Source organism: Staurois parvus, unplaced genomic scaffold (assembly GCF_062004578.1).
Source record: "Staurois parvus isolate SC_StPar_1 unplaced genomic scaffold, SC_StPar_1.0 ptg000513l, whole genome shotgun sequence".
In the NCBI taxonomy this organism is placed as follows: domain Eukaryota; kingdom Metazoa; phylum Chordata; class Amphibia; order Anura; family Ranidae; genus Staurois; species Staurois parvus.
The window spans coordinates 2,214,007-2,232,500 of NW_028318309.1; the positions used below are offsets into that span (position 1 = coordinate 2,214,007).

The following is an 18,494-nucleotide window of genomic DNA, read 5'->3' on the forward strand; positions in this document are numbered from 1 at the left end:
CATTCTGACTCTGACTGTGTTGAGTTAGGTAGTCAACATGAATCTCCAAAATGGGTCCAAAACTTTAGTCAGTGATCACAATGTTGCAGCAAAAGCAATATTTCAGAGCCTCGCAGGACGCCTTCATCAGGCATATGAAGGGGTCCTGTGAGGCTCTAAAACTTTGCTTCTGCGATGTGTGTAGCGATGTGATCACTGATTAAAGCTTTGGACCCATTTTGGAGATCCATGGCGTGCTGGTGACATTCTTTTTTTTTAAATGTTTTTAGTTCAAGCCGATATTTTCTGCAGCATCCATCTACATACACAGCCATTTCTACTGGAATGTGTGCGTTGGGAATAATATTCTAGGTATCCAACATAGCCCCCTGCCAGGTGATGTGAAGAACAGAATGGCCAACCATCATCAACTGTGGAGATAGACATCCCTGGTGATGGATGGACAAAGAATAAGATTTGACGAGTAGCTGCAGAATTAGAAACAGATCATTGTGTGGTTCTCTTAGACAGGCAAACAGGCCTTGACACCTCTCACATCTATGTACTCCTAGCATAGGGTGTAGGACTTCCAGAGTGTGTCCAGGCACAGATCTACAGCTGGAAAGTTATGTCAAAGTCCAACTGGGACAGTTAATCAGCAACCTACAGAATTCAAGCCAAACAGCACTGAGTCCAAGTAAGGACTCCATCACCCCTGGTGTTTCAGCATCTCAGGGACAGCCTCACATCTCCTTCTTCAGCAATGTGAGAAGATAGATGGAAGACTTGGTAAGAAATCCCTCTCTGCTGGTCAACCAGAAGTACAGTAAGCTGTAGCTCTATTTAGGGAAGATACCTGTTCCATCTGGGGAGGAGAATTTTGAGACCTGGATAGATCAGGTGAAACAAGCTGTGAAAGAATGGGAAGTCTTCAATACAATCAAGAGTTTGAGGATAGTGTAGAGACTGTGAGCACCAGCTATGGTCATTATCTGCAGCAGAACTCTAGGTTTCAGTGAACTTTAATCAGGTTGTTTGGACCAAGCTGGTTCAAACTATTTATTTTACTAACACATGCAGTGGCTATGAGCACTGTAAACTGTATGTAGCCTCAGCTACAGTATATATATATATATATATATATATATAGTATACAGCTCTCCAGAAGAAGGACACAAACTTCCTGTCCCACTGCTAGAACAAAACTGTGTCAGGTAGACATGTGCACACCAGAAAGTTTCGTTTTAGATTCATTCGTTCATTGAAGAATTGCATTTTGACAAATTTGTTATGTTGAACCGATTTGTTTTCGGAAATTGTTTCCTATCCCTGTTGGTCCGGGGTGGATTCAAGAAATTTAGCAGTTTTTCCAGAAGATTGCTATATATTCTATATAGATTATTGAACAAAACGGATTCTAATTGTAAGGATTCAATATTTTCAGACACTAGTCCAACCCACCAAGAGAAATGACATGAGCTGATTGGATAATATCAACTGGCGTCATGTTCATCGGAATGAACGAATGGAACTAAATTTGGATCCATTTGTTATCCAAATCCGAATGATTGAACAAATTCGAAAACTGAATATCTTTTTCCAATGGGCCCAAACTACCGCATTATGCGATGTCATCCGAATGAAACTAATGTGTCCTTTAATTTTGTTAAAACATTTTTCTGGATTTGGTGGTATTTGTTACGATGTCCATTCAGAGATTCGTATACATCCAAATCTTCTAAAATTAAATTTTCTTCCGAAAAATTAATCGTAACAAAACGTCTAGTGTCAGCCTGAGCGCTTCACAAGGAGCTTTGTATTTTCTGAATGAACACTAAGCTTTTCTTACTGCAGTGGGAACTCTGCACTGTGTACGGTATGTCGCTGAGGCTGCACACAGTTCATACAGTACACACAGTTGCTTCATCTGTTAGCAAGGTAAAAAATGTATTTTGACCAGCTCGGTCCAAAAAAAATATTTGAAGTTCACTAAAATCTGGAGATCAGTTTTAAAGATAGACAAGCCAAGCTGTACTGTTTATAATGTATGGAGGTGCTTTGAATGTCTATAGGTGGGTGGAGAGCAGGGGTGGACTGACCATTTGGAAACTCGGGCACTGCCCGGGGGCCTGGGGTCAGTAGGGGGCCCCATGAGATGGCCCTGGTACCTTTTTTCATTGGCTTTTTTGAGTTTGGGCAAGGACACAGGGGCCCCATGATCCCCTAATGCCCGGGGGCCCCATGAGTTGTCAGTCCGCCCCTGGTGGAGAGCTGTACTTTTCCAATTTATCTGCTCAAGCACACCTTGAATTGGAAGGATGGAACCACATGCTGTGAATCAAGCTTTACAGACAGAAGATTTCGAAGAGGAGCAACCCAGACCCAGAGAACACTACTCACACAGAATTTGGTCAACATCATGATGGCACATCAGTCTGCTCGACCAATGTGGGAACAAACAGGAATAGTGGAGAAAGTGATGCAAAATCAGCTGACTTAGGTGATGCAGGATCAACTTGCTGAGAGGAAATGCTATGTCTGTGGAGATGCCAAAACACTTCAAGGCGCAATGACCAATAACAAGACATTTCTGAATACAGTAGAAGAGATTATAGGGACCTTGTGAGAAATACAGTGTTTGGGCTAGTCAGGTGCACTTAAGCTAACTCCCACCCAAACAGTGAGTCTGAGAAGAAGGGGGGCTCAGAATCTGAAAGTGGGGCCTCATTTGATTTTCCAGAGACAGTCCCACCAACCTTTGCCTGTGGTGCTTGTTCAAGAGGAAGGTGTTTACACAAGAGACTGCTGTGCTGAAATTTCTTTCACAAGCATCTTGGACATCAACTCTTGAAACAGATAAAGGATTTAGAGAGCAGAGAGTTTCTCCTATGATGGATACCTGCAGATTGAGCTGTCCTTTGACCCCTTATTCATCAGGACACCAGGGACCTTCGACACACTAGCCATTGTGTGTTTCCAATCCCCAGGGTCCACAAAGAGCTCCTTGATTGTGGGGACAAGCACAGATCCAGTGAGATGGCTCTTGACTCCAATCATCATTAAATGTGGCTCTTCATCCGAGGGTGTGCACCCAATGCAGTGGCTGAAGAAGGCTGAGAAAGTTCTATAGTCGAGAGGTGGCATGTCTCTGAACTTCAGGGAAGTTGGGCTGTGGGCAATTGGGGCCTTGTGCTGTACTGGAGACAGGCCAAGAAGAAGGGAACAACTATGGGAGAAAGGTCCTGAGATAATCCTGATTAAAGTGTTACAGGAAGATCAAGGGAGAGCCCCAGTCAGTGCCCACAACTCTACTGACTCTTCAGTGAAACTACAAGCTTGAAGGTTGCTTGAGCAGTTGAACTGAGTTACTCATACATCATGCTTTGTCTTGAAGGAGCAGAAGATGTGATCCATGAGGAGCACCTCAATCAAGGGTATACGTCGCCATCTTTAGATCAGAAAAGCAGACATCAGGCCCAACTTCTGAGAGAACAAAGGGCTAGATGACCAATTCAACCTACTTTGGATATAGCATTTGTCACAAAAGAGAAATGTTCTGAAGAAATCATCGCCGCTGAAGGGCCTCTGGTACCGTACTAGTGAGTGACACCCCCTGCCCTCTCTTCAGCACACCATGGTGGGGAGTTCCCCTCTCTTGACTTTTGTGTTAGGAAGTTCCACAAAGTTCATCTGTCACCGGAATATGTGTAGTATAGCTAAGAAAACTTTTTTTGTCTTTAATGTTTTATGTTCTGCTCAATTTGAAGTTAAGGTAAAGCCTCTTTTAGCCACTTAGTGGAGTGTTCCTATTTCAGTCACACAACTCATTGCTCCCTCCCTGGTGTAAGACAGCACATATCTGCCCTCCTGAGTTCGTGTCCCAGCAGTGTGTAGTCTTCAATGATGCAGGGGCTGACACTGACGTGATGACATCAGTTCCACTCTTTGCATAAATACACTGCGTGTACAGAGTGCTGTGATGATGCCTCCCTCAGGGGCGGGTCCACGTCACCATGCACTTACAATTTGCCCTCAGCCTTCCAGACCCTGCCCAGGAAGATTGAGGACATTATGCACCAAAAAAAGTACCATGAGGGACAGAAAGAACAGAAAGGAGTTGCGTACCAAAGCCAGAAGTACTTGTTTTATTTTTATTAGCTCATTGAGCACCAATCAAAAAAAAAAAGTGTTTGGACATGGGCTTTGGGAATAAGATTGTACAGCAGTAGGCAGTAATCTTGGATTTCTGAAGATAGGCCTCCTCTCTCATTCCAAGTGCCTGTGATCTGGCCCTGACAATGCCAACATATTCTACAATTTTTAGGTGCAGATAAGGGATGTTTGTAGATAAAAACAAACTGTGCAGCTCTGACTAAAGATGAATAATGCCCTACTATAGGTGTAGGCCATTTACGCACCTCCCAAAGCCTGGAATAATCCCAGGTCATTGCTGAGTGAGGCTTAGTTGTTACTGCCGTCACAAGAGTGAGTCAAACTCCCCACCTGCTCTTTCTGACTTGTTGTGCAGTCGTCTGAGCTCAGTGTTTGAGAGCTCACTCCTGTGATGGTGGAAGTGAGCAGTATTGACTAGGCCTCACTTAGCAACGTCCTAGCAACATCCTGGGAGTATCCCAGTTAGGCTTCAGGAGGTACATACAGTGCCTTGAAAAAGTATTCATACCCCTTGAAATTTTCCACATTTTGTATGCATTTTATTGGGATTTTATGTGATAAACCAACACAAAGTAGCACATAATTGTGAAGTGGAAGGAAAATGAGAAATGGTTTTCAAAACTTTTTACAAATAAATATCTGAAAAGTGTGGTGTGCATTTGTATTCAGCCCCTTTACTCTGATACCCCTAACTAAAATCTAGTGGAACCAATTGCCTTCAGAAGTCACCTAATTAGTAAATAGAGTCCACCTGTGTGTAATTTAATCTCAGTATAAATACAGATGTTCTGTGGAGCCCTCAGAGGTTTGTTAGAGAACATTTGAGAAGTTTAAAGCAGGATTAAGTTATAAAAAAAATCCCAAGGTTTGAACATCTCATGGAGCACTGTTCATTCAGAAAGAGTATGGCACAACTACAAACCTACCAAGACATGGCCGTCCACCTAAACTGACAGGCCGGGCAAGGAGAGCATTCATCAGAAAAGCAGCCAAGAAGCCCATGGTAACTCTGGAGGAGCTGCAGAGATCCACAGCTCAGGGGGGAGAATCTGTCCGCAGGACAACTATTAGTTGTGCACTCCACAAATCTGGCCTTTATGGAAGAGTGGCAAGAAGAAAGCCATTGTTGGAAAAAAAAGCCATAAGAAGTCCCGCAGTTTGCGAGAAGCCATGTGGGGGACAGAGCAAACGTGGAAGAAGGTGCTTTGGTCAGATGAGACTGCACATCACCCTGAACACACCATCCCTACCGTGAAATATGGTGGTGGCAGCATCATGTTGTGGGGATGCTTTTCTTCAGCAGGGACAGGGAAGCTGCTCAGCGTTGATGGGAAGATGGATGGAGCCAAATACAGGGCAATCTTAGAAGAAAACCTGTTAGAGTCTGCAAAAGAGACTCAGGTGGAGGTTCACCTTCCAGCAGGACAACGACCCGAAACATCCAGCCAGAGCTACAATGGAATGGTTTAGATCAAAGCCTATTCCTGTGTTAGAATGGCCCAGTCACAGTCCAGACCTAAATCCAATTGGGAATCTGTGGCAAGACTTGAAAATTGCTGTTCACAGACACTCTCCATCCAATCTGACAGAGCTTCAGCTATTCTGCAAAGAAGAATGGGAAGAAATGTCCCTCTCTAGATGTGCAAAGCTGGTAGAGACATCCCCAAAAAGACTTGCAGCTGGAATTGCAGTGAAAGGGGGTCCTACAAAGTATTGACCCCGGGGGCTGAATACAAATGCACATCACATATTTATTTGTAAAAAAAATGTTGAAAACCATTTATCACTTTCCTTCCACTTCACAATTATGTGCCACTTTGTGTTGGTCTATCAAATAAAATCCCAATAAAATACATTTACATTTTTGATTGTAACATGACAAAATGTGGAAAATTTCAAGGGATATGAATACTTTTTCAAGGCACTGTAAATGTACACCTGTAGCAAGGGCATTATCAAATTTTAGGTTAATTGGCTGCTGTCTAAATTGTCCCTAATATGTGTATGTATGAATGTGAGTTAGGGATCTTAGATTGTACGCCCCTTGAGGGTTAGGGACTGATGTGAATGTACAATATATATGTAAAGTGCTGCGTAAATTGACGGCGCTATATAAGTACCTGAAATAAATAATAAATACATTTTAGTCAGAGCTACACAGTTTGTGTTTACTGTATCTACAGACCTGCATAGGCAGTTTTTGGTAAAGGTGAACTAACCCTTTAAGGTGTTGGAGAAATGTATTGAAAGGAGCTGTTTGTGACACATATTTAGAAGGAATTATTGGAGCATTTGGTGCAATAATATTTTTTATGTGTTTTTGCTGGTTTCAATTCGTTTGGTTTTATCAAAGTATATTACACAGTATTTGTGATATTGTTTATATTATTTTTTAAGTTTGAAAGGTATTGATTATATATCTGTCCAAAGTCTCACCAAAGTGGCATCAAAGTCAATACTTTCCTATTGGCCCAAAACCCTGCAAAACGCATCAAACACGCAAGTTCAAAAATGCTAAATGCGCCAATAAATGAATCAATCGCTACAACGCAAAGGTGTGAACTTCGCCTAAGTGTCCGTGCATTTATAGTGAACATAGGTTTAGCTTATTTACTAACATGCATTTTACTTGGAGGAAATCAGTTTGCTTTGTAAATTAATTCCAGTGAATTCTTAGGTGACTGTACCACCTGCTCAGCCTGCAATAAAGGGTTAATGGTTGAACAAGACTGGATTTGGTTTGTTTTAGGCTCCACCTACTTGCTTTTTACAAAAACTGAGCTTTTTTTTTTTGTTAGAGAGAGACCTTCTGCCTGGGTTCACATATATGCGGTGCGGTATATCGCATGTGATTCGTACAATAATTTCACCGCATTCCTGTGCAAATCACATGCGATTTGTGTGTGGTGCAATTCGAGCTATACATACAAGTATGGCTCTAATCGCACCGCACACGCACCAAAGGATCCTTTTTATGGTCCGCACTAGAATCGGATCGCATAAGTATTCACACCTATGCAGGGGCGGACTGACCATTTGGAAACTAGGGCACTGCCCGAGGTCAGTAGGGGGCCCCATGAGATGCCCGTTACCTTTTTCATATTTTTTTTGAGTTTGGGAAAGGACACAGGGGCCCCATGATCCCCTATTGCCCGGGGGCCCCAGGAGTTGTCAGTCCGCCCCGGCCTATGCGTTCTGATTCTGCACATCGCACTGCGTTTTGCGGACCGATTTCAGGGTGTTGTTAACTTAACCACTTCCCGTCCGGCCCATTAATATAAATGGCCAGACGGGAGCAGTGCAGGAGAGGGTGGCCGTTTATAAACATCCTCCCCGCTTCTCTGCTTGTGCCAGCTGTATCTGGAAGCACAGATCACCGATCGCTGTACGGACCTCTGTGTCAGGTCCCGATCATGTGATCACTGATTGGTCAATCAGTGATCACATGAATAGTAGTAAGCAAGATGTCACTTCTGACAACATTGCTTACTACATGTGAAATCTGTGAATGATCACAGAGGTCCCATGGTACAAGGATATTCACAACAGCCTTGTACCATGTGACAGAAAAAATGAGGAAGGGTTGTAACAGCGCAAACACTGCAAAGTCCTGGGAAATGGTAGCTTGGGGTGATGGTGGTATTAGTGGCTACTGTATGAAGAGCGTAGGATTCTGTGTGGCACTGAGGGCAAGGCTTCCAAATAAGCTGTAGCAACCTCTGTAGATGAGAAAAGGAGAGAAGCGCCTCTAAGTGCAATAAGTCTTTTTAATTCAAGTCTAAATGTAGAAACACTCACATGTGTGAAGTAATCATAGGGTTAAAAACCGTGGTTAACAATAGTTAACGGTGGGGTGGTAACCCGGGTGAAGAGCCGTCATCTTACTGCGATGTGGGGAGGTCAGCTCTCGGCTGGAACAGCGTGGTGGCTGGAGGGGAACAGCGGTGAGGCCGGCCGGCGTGCACGTCCTCCCTCAGAGCCGGATGGAACGCACGCTGGAACGCAGCGGCGGCGTGGCCGTGATGACGTCAGATCCCAGGGTGCACTGCGACGCGTTTCGGAGCATGCGCTGGCCGTGGAAGGCGGAAGTGCGCTCCTTTTTCAAGCAGGGGGAGGTGGATGAACAGGGGTGAATATATAGGGGACGTGAGTCTAATTGATCAATTAACCAGTGATTGACCATTGCTGTAAGGTGAATAGTGTAAAGTCATGGATGTTAAATGGGGGGGTAAAGGAAACCAAATGGAAAAAAGAGAGGATGTAATAAATAAGAAAACAGAAGACGAAAGAAAAATGATGAAATGAAAAAAATGATGAAAAAAAGAAAGAAAAATAAAAAAAAAGGAATGAAATGAAAAATGACATTAACCTCCCTAGCGGTATGATTATTTCATATTTTTGGTGCTGAAAGCGGTACCATTATTTTGCATGGAAATATGTAGTTTTTTTATTGTAGGCTGTAATTTTTAGGAATAACTCACTGAAATCTGTCTGAACAAGATTCTAAATCATACATTTAATTCAATAATATAATCAAACCAAAAACACTGAAATGTGAAATATAGCGCCAAGTTCGCACATCGCTGAGCAAAGTCGCAAAATCGTTTTCAGTGTCTGATGACGAATTTCCCCACGAATCATTATCGCTCAATTCTACAAGTGGTTCTGATTTACTATCGCTGTTCTCTAGCTGGTCTAAAACTGCGTCTGACCTAAAGGGACACTTTTTGGACGCCATGGACTTCTCAGTTTCCAGGCAGAAAGAACAATCAAAATGCAGGCAGGGCACAGGACAAAGCACTCGGGACAAAATGTATGTGAAATGGGTTGAAACAGCAATGTTTTACTATGTAAAATCGTTTTGAAAAAAATGAAATTTTTTTTAAATTTTCAAATTTCCCGCCGCTGGCGGTGCCCATACGTCCCGACGTCACAGGGACCGGAACACAGGAGGCGGATGCCGGCATCCGCCGGAGGAGATGGCCGGGGACGCTGCAGGGGACACATCGTGGGAGCCAAGGACAAGGTAAGTGCTGCAGGGACTCCCTATGCAGCGCCGCATGGTAAGCCCGAGTGTAGCTCGGGGTTACCGCTTTTGGTATAGACATTTTACCCCGAGCTACACGCGGGAATATCGCCAGGGAGGTTAATAAAAGATTTTTGAACAGCTGAAAATCGAAGAAGCTATGTGAAAATAGTTGATGGGGGTAATAAGAATACAGAATAAAAAAGGAAACAGAGCTAAAAAAAAAATAATAATTATATTCTGGGAGATTAGTGGGGTAAAAGGTTCACCTTGCAGCACTGGCACATCAATTATGTAACAGTAGTGAGCAGATATTTAGTGGTAATACAGCATGATTGCAAGGTGGGATATGGCTCATAATAATTACATCTATACATGTTGCTAGCGGGTATATTGACAATGGGTGTTAACATGGTAGGATGATAAACATATTGGTAATAGTACATGCAAATGACATTATAAAGAGTAAATTACATTGTAAAAAATAGTAAAAAATAGAATAAAATATAAATATGTGACAAGCTGGGACCAATCATTATGAAGAAAGATTATTCATTTGCAAAATTTTATAAGAAAAACACTTTTTTTCAAAATTTTTGGACTTTTTCATTTATATAGCAAAAAAAAAAAAAAAACCTCCAGTGGTGAATAAATACCACCAAAATAAAGTTTTATGTCTCAAAAAAATGGTAAAAAATTCATATGGGTAGTGTTGCATGACCGCGCAATTGTCATTTAAAGTGTGATAGTACTGAAAGCTGAACATTGGCCTGGACAGGAAGGGGGTGAAAGTGTCCGGACTTGAAGTGGTTAACATACACACCCGCAGCGGTTCGCATGAACGGGGTGCGATTCTGATGCGGTGTGGAATTCGCACAGAAAACGCTGCGAATTCTGCACCGCATCATCGTGCACCTGGGCTCAATCTATAAAAAAAGAAAGCAGAGAACGGTGTAGAAAGTCGCCGGAGACGCTGGCAGCGAGCGGGTTAAGCCAGCAGCCTTGTAGTAAAGGATTTATTTGCTGCAGGTGTCGGCTGTTTTTTCCTCCTGAGCCGACTTCCTCCCAGTCCGAGGGGGGAATGGCTGGGTGGGAGTGAGTCTGTATTATATACACAGACTTTTCTTTTTTTTCCTGAGGGCTTGGTCACGTGACCCATAGAGAAAAGACTGTGAGCTGCGTCAGGCCGTGGGGGTCAATGAAGAAGTCTGACGTCTTTACATAATAGAAATACAAAACTAAACTGCTCCGGAGATGGGGAAAGAGTTAAAGAAGCAGCTTCCTAGAAACGGGAGCCAAGTGGATCCGATCTCCGGCACGGCATGCTGGGACTTGTAGTCCTGCATCAGATAGAGTTCAGAACTAAAGCTGACCATGCAAAAGTAGATTTTTGAACGAACGCTCGTATGAATATTCTCATTACCAGTAGCGGGACAAGATCGTCTAAAGCTCAGGGCGAAGATGGCAAACGGTGCCCCCCCCCCCAAAATGTATGAGCAGTATTTGTCAGCAAAAATCACCTCCTCCCCCCCCCCAAAAAAAAATGTATAAGCATTGTCAGCAAAAATCACCCCCCCCCAAATGTATGAGCATTATTTGTCAGCAAAGATCACCCCCCACCACCCAAAATGTATGAGCATTATTTGTCAGCAAAGATCACCCCCCCCCCCAAATGTATGAGCAGTATTTGTCAGCAAAAATCACCCCCCCCCCAAAAAAAAGTATGAGCATTATTTGTCAGCAAAAAACACCTCCCCCCCAAAAAGAAGTGTATGAGCATTATTTGTCAGCAAAAATCACCCCCCCCCAAATGTATGAGCAGTATTTGTCAGCAAAAATCCCTCCCCCCCAAAAAAAATGTATGAGCAGTATTTGTCAGCAAAAATCACCCCCCCCCCCAAATGTATGAGCAGTATTTGTCAGCAAAAATCACCCCCCCCCCAAAATGTATGATCAGTATTTGTCAGCAAAAATCACCCCCCCCCCCAAAAAAAAAAAGTATGAGCATTATTTGTCAGCAAAAAACACCTCCCCCCCCCCCAAAAAAAGTGTATGAGCATTATTTGTCAGCAAAAATCACCCCCCCACAAATGTATGAGCATTATTTGTCAGCAAAACCCCCCCCCCCAAAATGTATGAGCTTTATTTGGCAGCAAAAATCCCCCCCCCCAAATGTATGAGCATTATTTGTCAGTAAAAATAAACTCCTCCCACCCCCCCAAATGTATGAGCATTATTTGACAGCAAAAATTACAGGATTGCTGCGTTGGGGTCCTTCACTAGAGATGCCACCATGCAGTGTTTGCTTATCTGCCCCCTACCCATGTTATTTGCTGGAAAGAGAGGGGGGAAGATAAACTGCACAGGGGCAATACGGCAGTCCCAATCCAGGAGAGCTGCAGTGCCAGAAGGAGGCTGTCAATCACCAGGTCCTGGCTGATGATTAATCGCCGGCACCCCGTGATCGCCGAGTATTTCTGACTGGGGAGAGACCTGTATGTAAACAATACAGTTCTCTCCACTGTTAGCTCCTGCACACTGCTCTGTATGGCTCTGCATAGCAGAGCCATACAAAGCAGTGTGCTTACAGTTGAAAGCACAGATACAGCACACATAGTAAAACAGCACACCGTTAACCCTTTGATCGCCCCACATGTTAACCTTTTTCTGCCCAGTATCAGTACTTTTTATTAGCACTGATCACTGCATTGGTATCACTGGGGATGCCAGTGACACTGTCAGTTCCTCCCAGTGTCAGAATGCCCACCGCAATCCCACTATAAGTCACTGATCGCCACCATTACTAGTACAAAAAAAAATTCCAGTATCTATACCGCCATTTGTAGACGCTATAACCTTCACGCAACCCAAATAATTTACACATATTGGGATTTTTTTTAGCAAAGACATGTAGCAGAATACATTTTGGCCTAAATTTATGACAAAAATTGATTTTTTCAATTTTTTTACTGGATATGTTTAATAGCAAAAAGTCAAAAATATATTTTTTTTCTCCAAATTGCCGGCTTTTTTTTTAGCGCAAAAAATAAAGACTGCACAGGCGATCAAATACCACCGAAAGAAAGTTCTATTCGTGGGAAAAAAAGGACGTACATTTAATTTGGGTGCAGCGTTGCATGACCGCGCAATTGTTGGTTAAAGTAACACAGCGCCGTAACACAAAAAATGGCCTGGTCAGGAAGGGGGGGAAATCCTCAGGAGGACAAGTGGTTAAAGTAGAACTACACTGTATCTGAGCACCACAAACCAAAAGTGCTATATTATTTATTTTTATTATTCAAAGCTAACTCCCCCCCCCCCCCCAATCCATCCATCCAAGTCTCCATGCTTTAGTTTGCTGAGCAATCACTTAGAAAAACAACCCCTTAGCATTTCTGGCTGTGGCCATCTTTAGTAAGGGCAGATGATGCATGTAACAATTACTTCCTGGAATCCATCTGGACCCCATCTGCCCTTAGCTCAGGCATGCAGGCAGGGCATGCTTAGCTGAGAAAACCCCTCCTGAAGACTCCTGGGATGTATGACATAATTTGCCTAGGCCAGAAACCAGGAATACACTGAAGAAATGTAAAAATAAATCTGGACCCCATCTGCCCTTAGCTCAGGCATGCAGGCAGGGCATGCTTAGCTGAGAAAACCCCTCCTGAAGACTCCTGGGATGTATGACATAATTTGCCTAGGCCAGAAACCAGGAATACACTGAAGAAATGTAAAAATAAACCGTTTAAATAAATAAATTAAATGTTATATATATATATATATATATATATACACATTCCTATCTATTTACTAATGCTAGCAGCATAAGGATTCAAAATAGTCCATGTTGATTGAGAGAGTGAAGATCCACTTTAGGAAGTAGAGGTCCAGGAAGATTTTCCTGAAAAATGAACTGTTAGTACAATTAGGGGCCCATTTAGATCTCTGCAAATGTGTAGAAATGAGTTTGTTGTGGGGTCAGGCAGCTGCCTTGTCCTGCGTTTTCTTTGTGCATCGACATGCGTTATTAAGCTTTTCTTGTATGCTTTTTTCTATTTAGGAATCAGAATAAACAGAATTAAAGTGGTATTGAACCCCAAATCAAAAATGTAATATGTTGCAGGTTATCAATCATTAGATGTGGTGGCTGCATTTGTTTTTTTTAGCGTTTTCCCCCTCTATTTTCACCTGGTGATCTGGCCAGCAACACACCTCCTGTATTAGTAAGACACAGCTCTGGATGAACAAGCACAGGGGGTACCTTGTTAGTCTGAGGGGGAAGGGAGTGTTAGATGTACTAGCAGATTTGAATACACTAACAAATTGAAGTCGAACCCCAGCTCACACTGGGGCAGTTGCAACTAAGCAGTCGCAGCAGTTTTTTTTCTTTTGGTATAAAGGTTTTACATGAATAAATAAATACTGATCATTGTAATCATGGGGAGGGGGCTGGGCTGTGCCCTGGCAAGCATGTATCAAAGCAAAAAATATTTTGTAAAAATTCTGTTTGGAGGAGAGCAGCAGTTTTAAGAATGCTTTAGACCTGAAAATGCAAATTTCCTTTAACTGCTTCCTGACCGCCATATAGCAGAACTACTGCTACAGGGCGGCAGGTCTGAGCCTCCAGATCTCAACCCCATAGAAAACCTTTGGAGGGAGTTGAAAGTCCGTGTTGCCCAGCGACAGCCCCAAAACATCACTGCTCTAGAGGAGATCTGCATGGAGGAATGGGCCAACATACCAGCAACAGTGTGTGCCAACCTTGTGAAGACTTACAGGAAACGTTTGACCTCTGTCATTGCCAACAAAGGATATATAACAAAGTATTGAGATGAACTTTTGATATTGACCAAATACTTATTTTCCACCATAATTTGCAAATAAATTCTTTCCAAATCAGCCAATGTGATTGTCTGGATTTTTTTTCTCATTTTGTCTCTCATAGTTGAGGTCTACCTATGATGCCAATTACAGGCCTCTCTCATTTTTTTAAGTGGGAGAACTTGCACAATTGGTGGCTGACTAAATACTTTTTTGCCCCACTGTATGTATATATATATTGATATATCAGGGGCAAACTGACAACTGATGGGGCCCCCAGGCAATTGGGGATCATGGGGCCTCTGTGTCCTTGCCCATACTCAAAACACACCCAAAAAAGCCTCTAAAAGGTACCAGGGGCATTTTATGGGGCCCCCTACTAAACCCGGGCCCTCGGGCAGTGCCCGAGTGCTCAAATGGTCAGTCCACCCCTGATATATATATATATATATATATACACATGATTTTGTATTTCCGGGTAGGGGGCATGCAAGCGCCGCCATTGGCGCCTTCAGCTGTCAATCACTAGGTCACGGCCGGAGATTCCCCGCTGACACTTGGCAATCGCCGAGGAACACTGATGGGAGAGAGGTCTGTATGTAAACAATACAGATCTCTCCCCTGTCAGCACCAGCACACTGCTTTGTATGACTCTGCATAGCAGAGCCACACAAAGCAGCGTGCTTACACAGTAAAGCACAGCACACAGTTAACCCTTTGATCACCCCAGATGTTAACCCCTTCCTGCCCAGTGTCATTAGTACAGTGCCAGTGCTTTTTATTAGCATTGATCACTGTATTGGTGTCACTGGGGATGTCAGTGACACCAAGTCAGTCCCCCCCCAGTGTCAGAATGCCCACCTCAGCCCCGGAATAAGTTGCTGATCGCCGCCATTACTAGTATTAAAAAACAAATTCTAGTATCTATACCGCCATTTGTAAATGCTATAACTTTTACATAAACCAATTAATTTACACGTATTGGGATTTTTTTTAGTAAAGACGGAGCAGAATACATTTTGGCCTAAGTTTAGGACAAAATTTGATTTTTAAAATTTTTTTACTGGACATGTTTAAATGGCAAAAAGTCAAAAATATTGTTTTTTATCTCCAAATATCTCAAAATAAAAAACGCAGAGGCGATCAAATACCACTGAAAGACAGCTCCACTTGTGACTTGTTATCAATGTTATTAATAAGAAAGTGACTGTAAGGTCGGTCTTTGTAGAAACGTGACCATCCCAAACTAGAGGTAGAACAAAGGGAAGTAGGTCTCTGCTCATGGTGGGACAATGATGACCATCAACCAGGAGGTCATAGTTCTGTGTGTCTGAGGTCCCCACCTGGCTGGTATAGATGGGACTTGTTGCCAGTGTTAATAATAGGGAAGGGACCATAAGGCCAGTATTTGTAGAAACGTGAACATCCCAAACCAGAGGTAGAATGAAGGGAAGTAGGGCTCTGCTCATGGTGGGTCAATGATGATCACTTGGCCGGTATAAAAGATGGGACTTGTTGCCAATGTTAATAATAGGGAAGAGACCATAAGGCCGGTATTTGTAGAAACCTGAACATCCCAAACCAGAGGTAGAACTAACGGAAGTAGGGCTCTGCTCATGGTGGGACAATGATGACCATCAACCAGGTAATAGTTCTGTGTGTCTGAGGTTGCCACCTGGCTGGTATAAATTGATGGGACTTGTTGCCAGTGTTAATAGGGAAGGGACCGTAATGCCGGTATTTGTAGAAATGTGAACATTCCAGAGGCAGAACGAAGGGAAATAGGACTGCTCATGGTTGGTCAATGGTGATCACCTAGCCGGTATAAAAGATGGGACTTGTTACCAGTGTTAATAATAGGGAAGGGACCATAAGGCCGGTATTTGTAGAAACTTGAACATCCCAAACCAGAGGTAGAACTATCGGAAGTAGGACTCTGCTCATAGTGGGACAATGATGACCATCAACCAGGAGGTCATAGTTGTGTGTGTCCGAGTTTGCCACCTGGCTGGTATAAATAGATGGGACTTGTTGCCAGTGTTATTAATAAGAAAGGGACTGTAAGGCTGGTCTTTGTAGAAACGTGACCATCTCAAACAAGAGGTAGAACGAAGGGAAGTAGGACTCTGCTCATGGTGGGACAATGATGACCATCAACCAGGAGGTCATAGTTGTGTGTGTCCGAGCTTGCCACCTGGCTGGTATAAATAGATGGGACTTGTTGCCAGTGTTATTAATAAGAAAGGGACTGTAAGGCCGGTATTTGTAGAAACGTGACCATCCCAAACTAGAGGTAGAACGAAGGGAAGTAGGACTCTGCTCATGGTAGGTCAATGGTGATCACCTGGCCAATATAAATAGATGGGACTTGTTGCCAGTGTTAATAGGGAAGGAACTGTAATGCCGGTATTTGTAGAAACGTGAACATTCCAGAGGCAGAACGAAGGGAAGTAGGACTCTGCTCATGGTGGGTCAATGATGAGCATCAACCAGGAGGTCATAGTCCTGTGTCTCTAAGGTTGCCACCTTACTGGTATAAAAGATGGGACTTGTTGCCAATGTTAATAGGGAAGGGACCGTAATGCCGGTATTTGTAGAAACATGAACATCCCAGAGGTAGAACGAAGGGAAGTAGGACTGCTCATGGTGGGTCACCTGGCCGGTATAAAAGATGGGACTTGTTGCCAATGTTATTAATAGGGAAGGGACCGTAATGCCGGTATTTGTAGAAACATGAACCTTCCAGAGGTAGAACGAAGGGAAGTAGGACTGCTCATGGTGGGTCAATGGTGATCCCATAAAAGATGGGACTTGTTGCCAGTGTTGATAATAGGGAAGAGATCGTAGTGCCGGCATTGGAAGATCCCAAACTAACGGCAGAGCGGTGACGATACGTTGAGCGAAGGGTATGGGGGGATCGGTGACGAGCGGTAAGCGGCGGTGGGGGGCTTTCGTAGTCTCTGAGGTGGTGGTAGCGCGGAGAGAAGAGAAGAAGGGGGGGGGGGTGAGTTGAATCTCTTCTGTATCCCCCCCCCTCTTCTTTTCCTCCACTCCCACCTCCTCCTCATCCTCCTCCTCCACTCCCAGCCTCACAGCTAGCCGATGCCTGCCTCCAGCACACACCGAGCCAGGGGAAGCTCACACACTGCTCTCTCCGCTGCTGTCCTGCACTGCTACTACTGTCCCTGCTGCTGCCGCTGGAGGTGCCGACCGGAGCCCCTGACATCTCCTCCGACTGACTGAGAAGTTTTTTTGGAAGAAGTGGGTGGGGGGGGGGACGACTTGTCCCGCTTTGCTCCCCCCCTATTGTTTGTGCCGGAGCCTGGCACCAATCACACCGGCAGGAGGGAGCTGAGGAGGCGGAGCCCCGGCGCCACACTCTCACACACCGCGCCTCCCCCCTCCCTCTTCTCCCCGTCCAAAGCCGTAAGTAGCCACGCCCACCCCGCGAGCCGTGCACGAGTGACGGGCGGGCAAGGAGGAGGGGCCAGAGCGCCGCCACTGCCGAGCCCAATTCAGCCCAAAACAGCACTACTCGGGTCTGGGATTGGGCACCCCGAATAGTGCTGTTTTTGCGGCTTTCGGGCTCCGCTTCTCCCCTTCTTCTTCCTCGCCGCTTTTTATTTTTTTATTATTATTATTATTATTATTCTTCCTCCTCCTGGCACTGGTTTGTTTTTGTTTTTTTTTTTTTCCTCCCCCCCCCCCTCCTTCCTTTCCTCTCCTGTTGTTAACCCTTTCCTGATGCGCAGGCCTAGTGGTGACTGCTCCCCATGTTCCTAGGTGTCACTGTCCTTTCCTAAAATGAATCACCAACAGCGAATGGCTGCCTTAGGGACGGACAAAGAGCTGAGTGATTTACTGGATTTCAGTGCGGTAAGAGAAAGCCACGGTGGACATTGACCAAAAAAAAAAAAAAAAAAAAAAAAAAGCCTGTAAAGACCCCCCCCAACTCCCCCCCAATCCAAAAATTTAGCCGAGCTAAAAAAAAAAAAAATGAATAAAACATAAACTCTTACCTGAGTAGTTGCAGTTGGATGCCCATGGTAAATATGCCCACTTTTGCTAGTTTTTTTTTTAAATATTTAATTTTTTTTTTAATATTTCATTTTATATTTATCTCATTCTATTTTACTTGTTGTTGTCTTTTTAAATTGGTTTTATTTTTTTATGCTAATAGATATTTCCTTTTTTTACACGTGGTGTCATTTTTTTTTAATATTTTTAACTTGGTGTTGTCTTATTTTTAATATTTGTATTATTATTTTTTTTTTAACTTGGTAGTTCCTTATTTTTTTTAACCATTTTTAATTTTATATGTATGCTAACTTTTTTTTAATTCATTATTTTTTTATAATTTTTTTTTTTTTAAAGACTATTTTTTTGTGTTGTCTTTTTTTTAATAGTTTTAATTTTATTTTAAAATTTAATTACTTTTTTTATGCTGATTTTATTTTTAACTTGCCATTGCCTCATTCTCTTATATATCTTTAAT

At 43.4% G+C, this 18,494-nt stretch overlaps 1 protein-coding gene across 9 annotated transcripts in view; it reads left to right on the forward strand.

Moving 5' to 3' along the window:
* The first annotated feature begins 17,101 nt into the window (after positions 1–17,101).
* The window catches only part of TCF4 (transcription factor 4), a 701,501-nt gene continuing 700,108 nt past the window's right edge, over positions 17,102–18,494 (forward strand). For 2 of the 9 annotated variants that reach the window (XM_089690077.1, XM_089690080.1), the window contains exon 1: positions 17,509–17,875. In XM_089690077.1, coding sequence (XP_089546203.1) covers positions 17,804–17,875 — 72 coding nt within the window. In that variant the 5' untranslated portion in view covers positions 17,509–17,803. Of the gene's footprint in view, positions 17,426–17,507; positions 18,046–18,494 lie in introns of those variants that run through there. The other 7 variants (XM_089690081.1, XM_089690083.1, XM_089690079.1 and 4 more) reach the window with 6 other exon arrangements.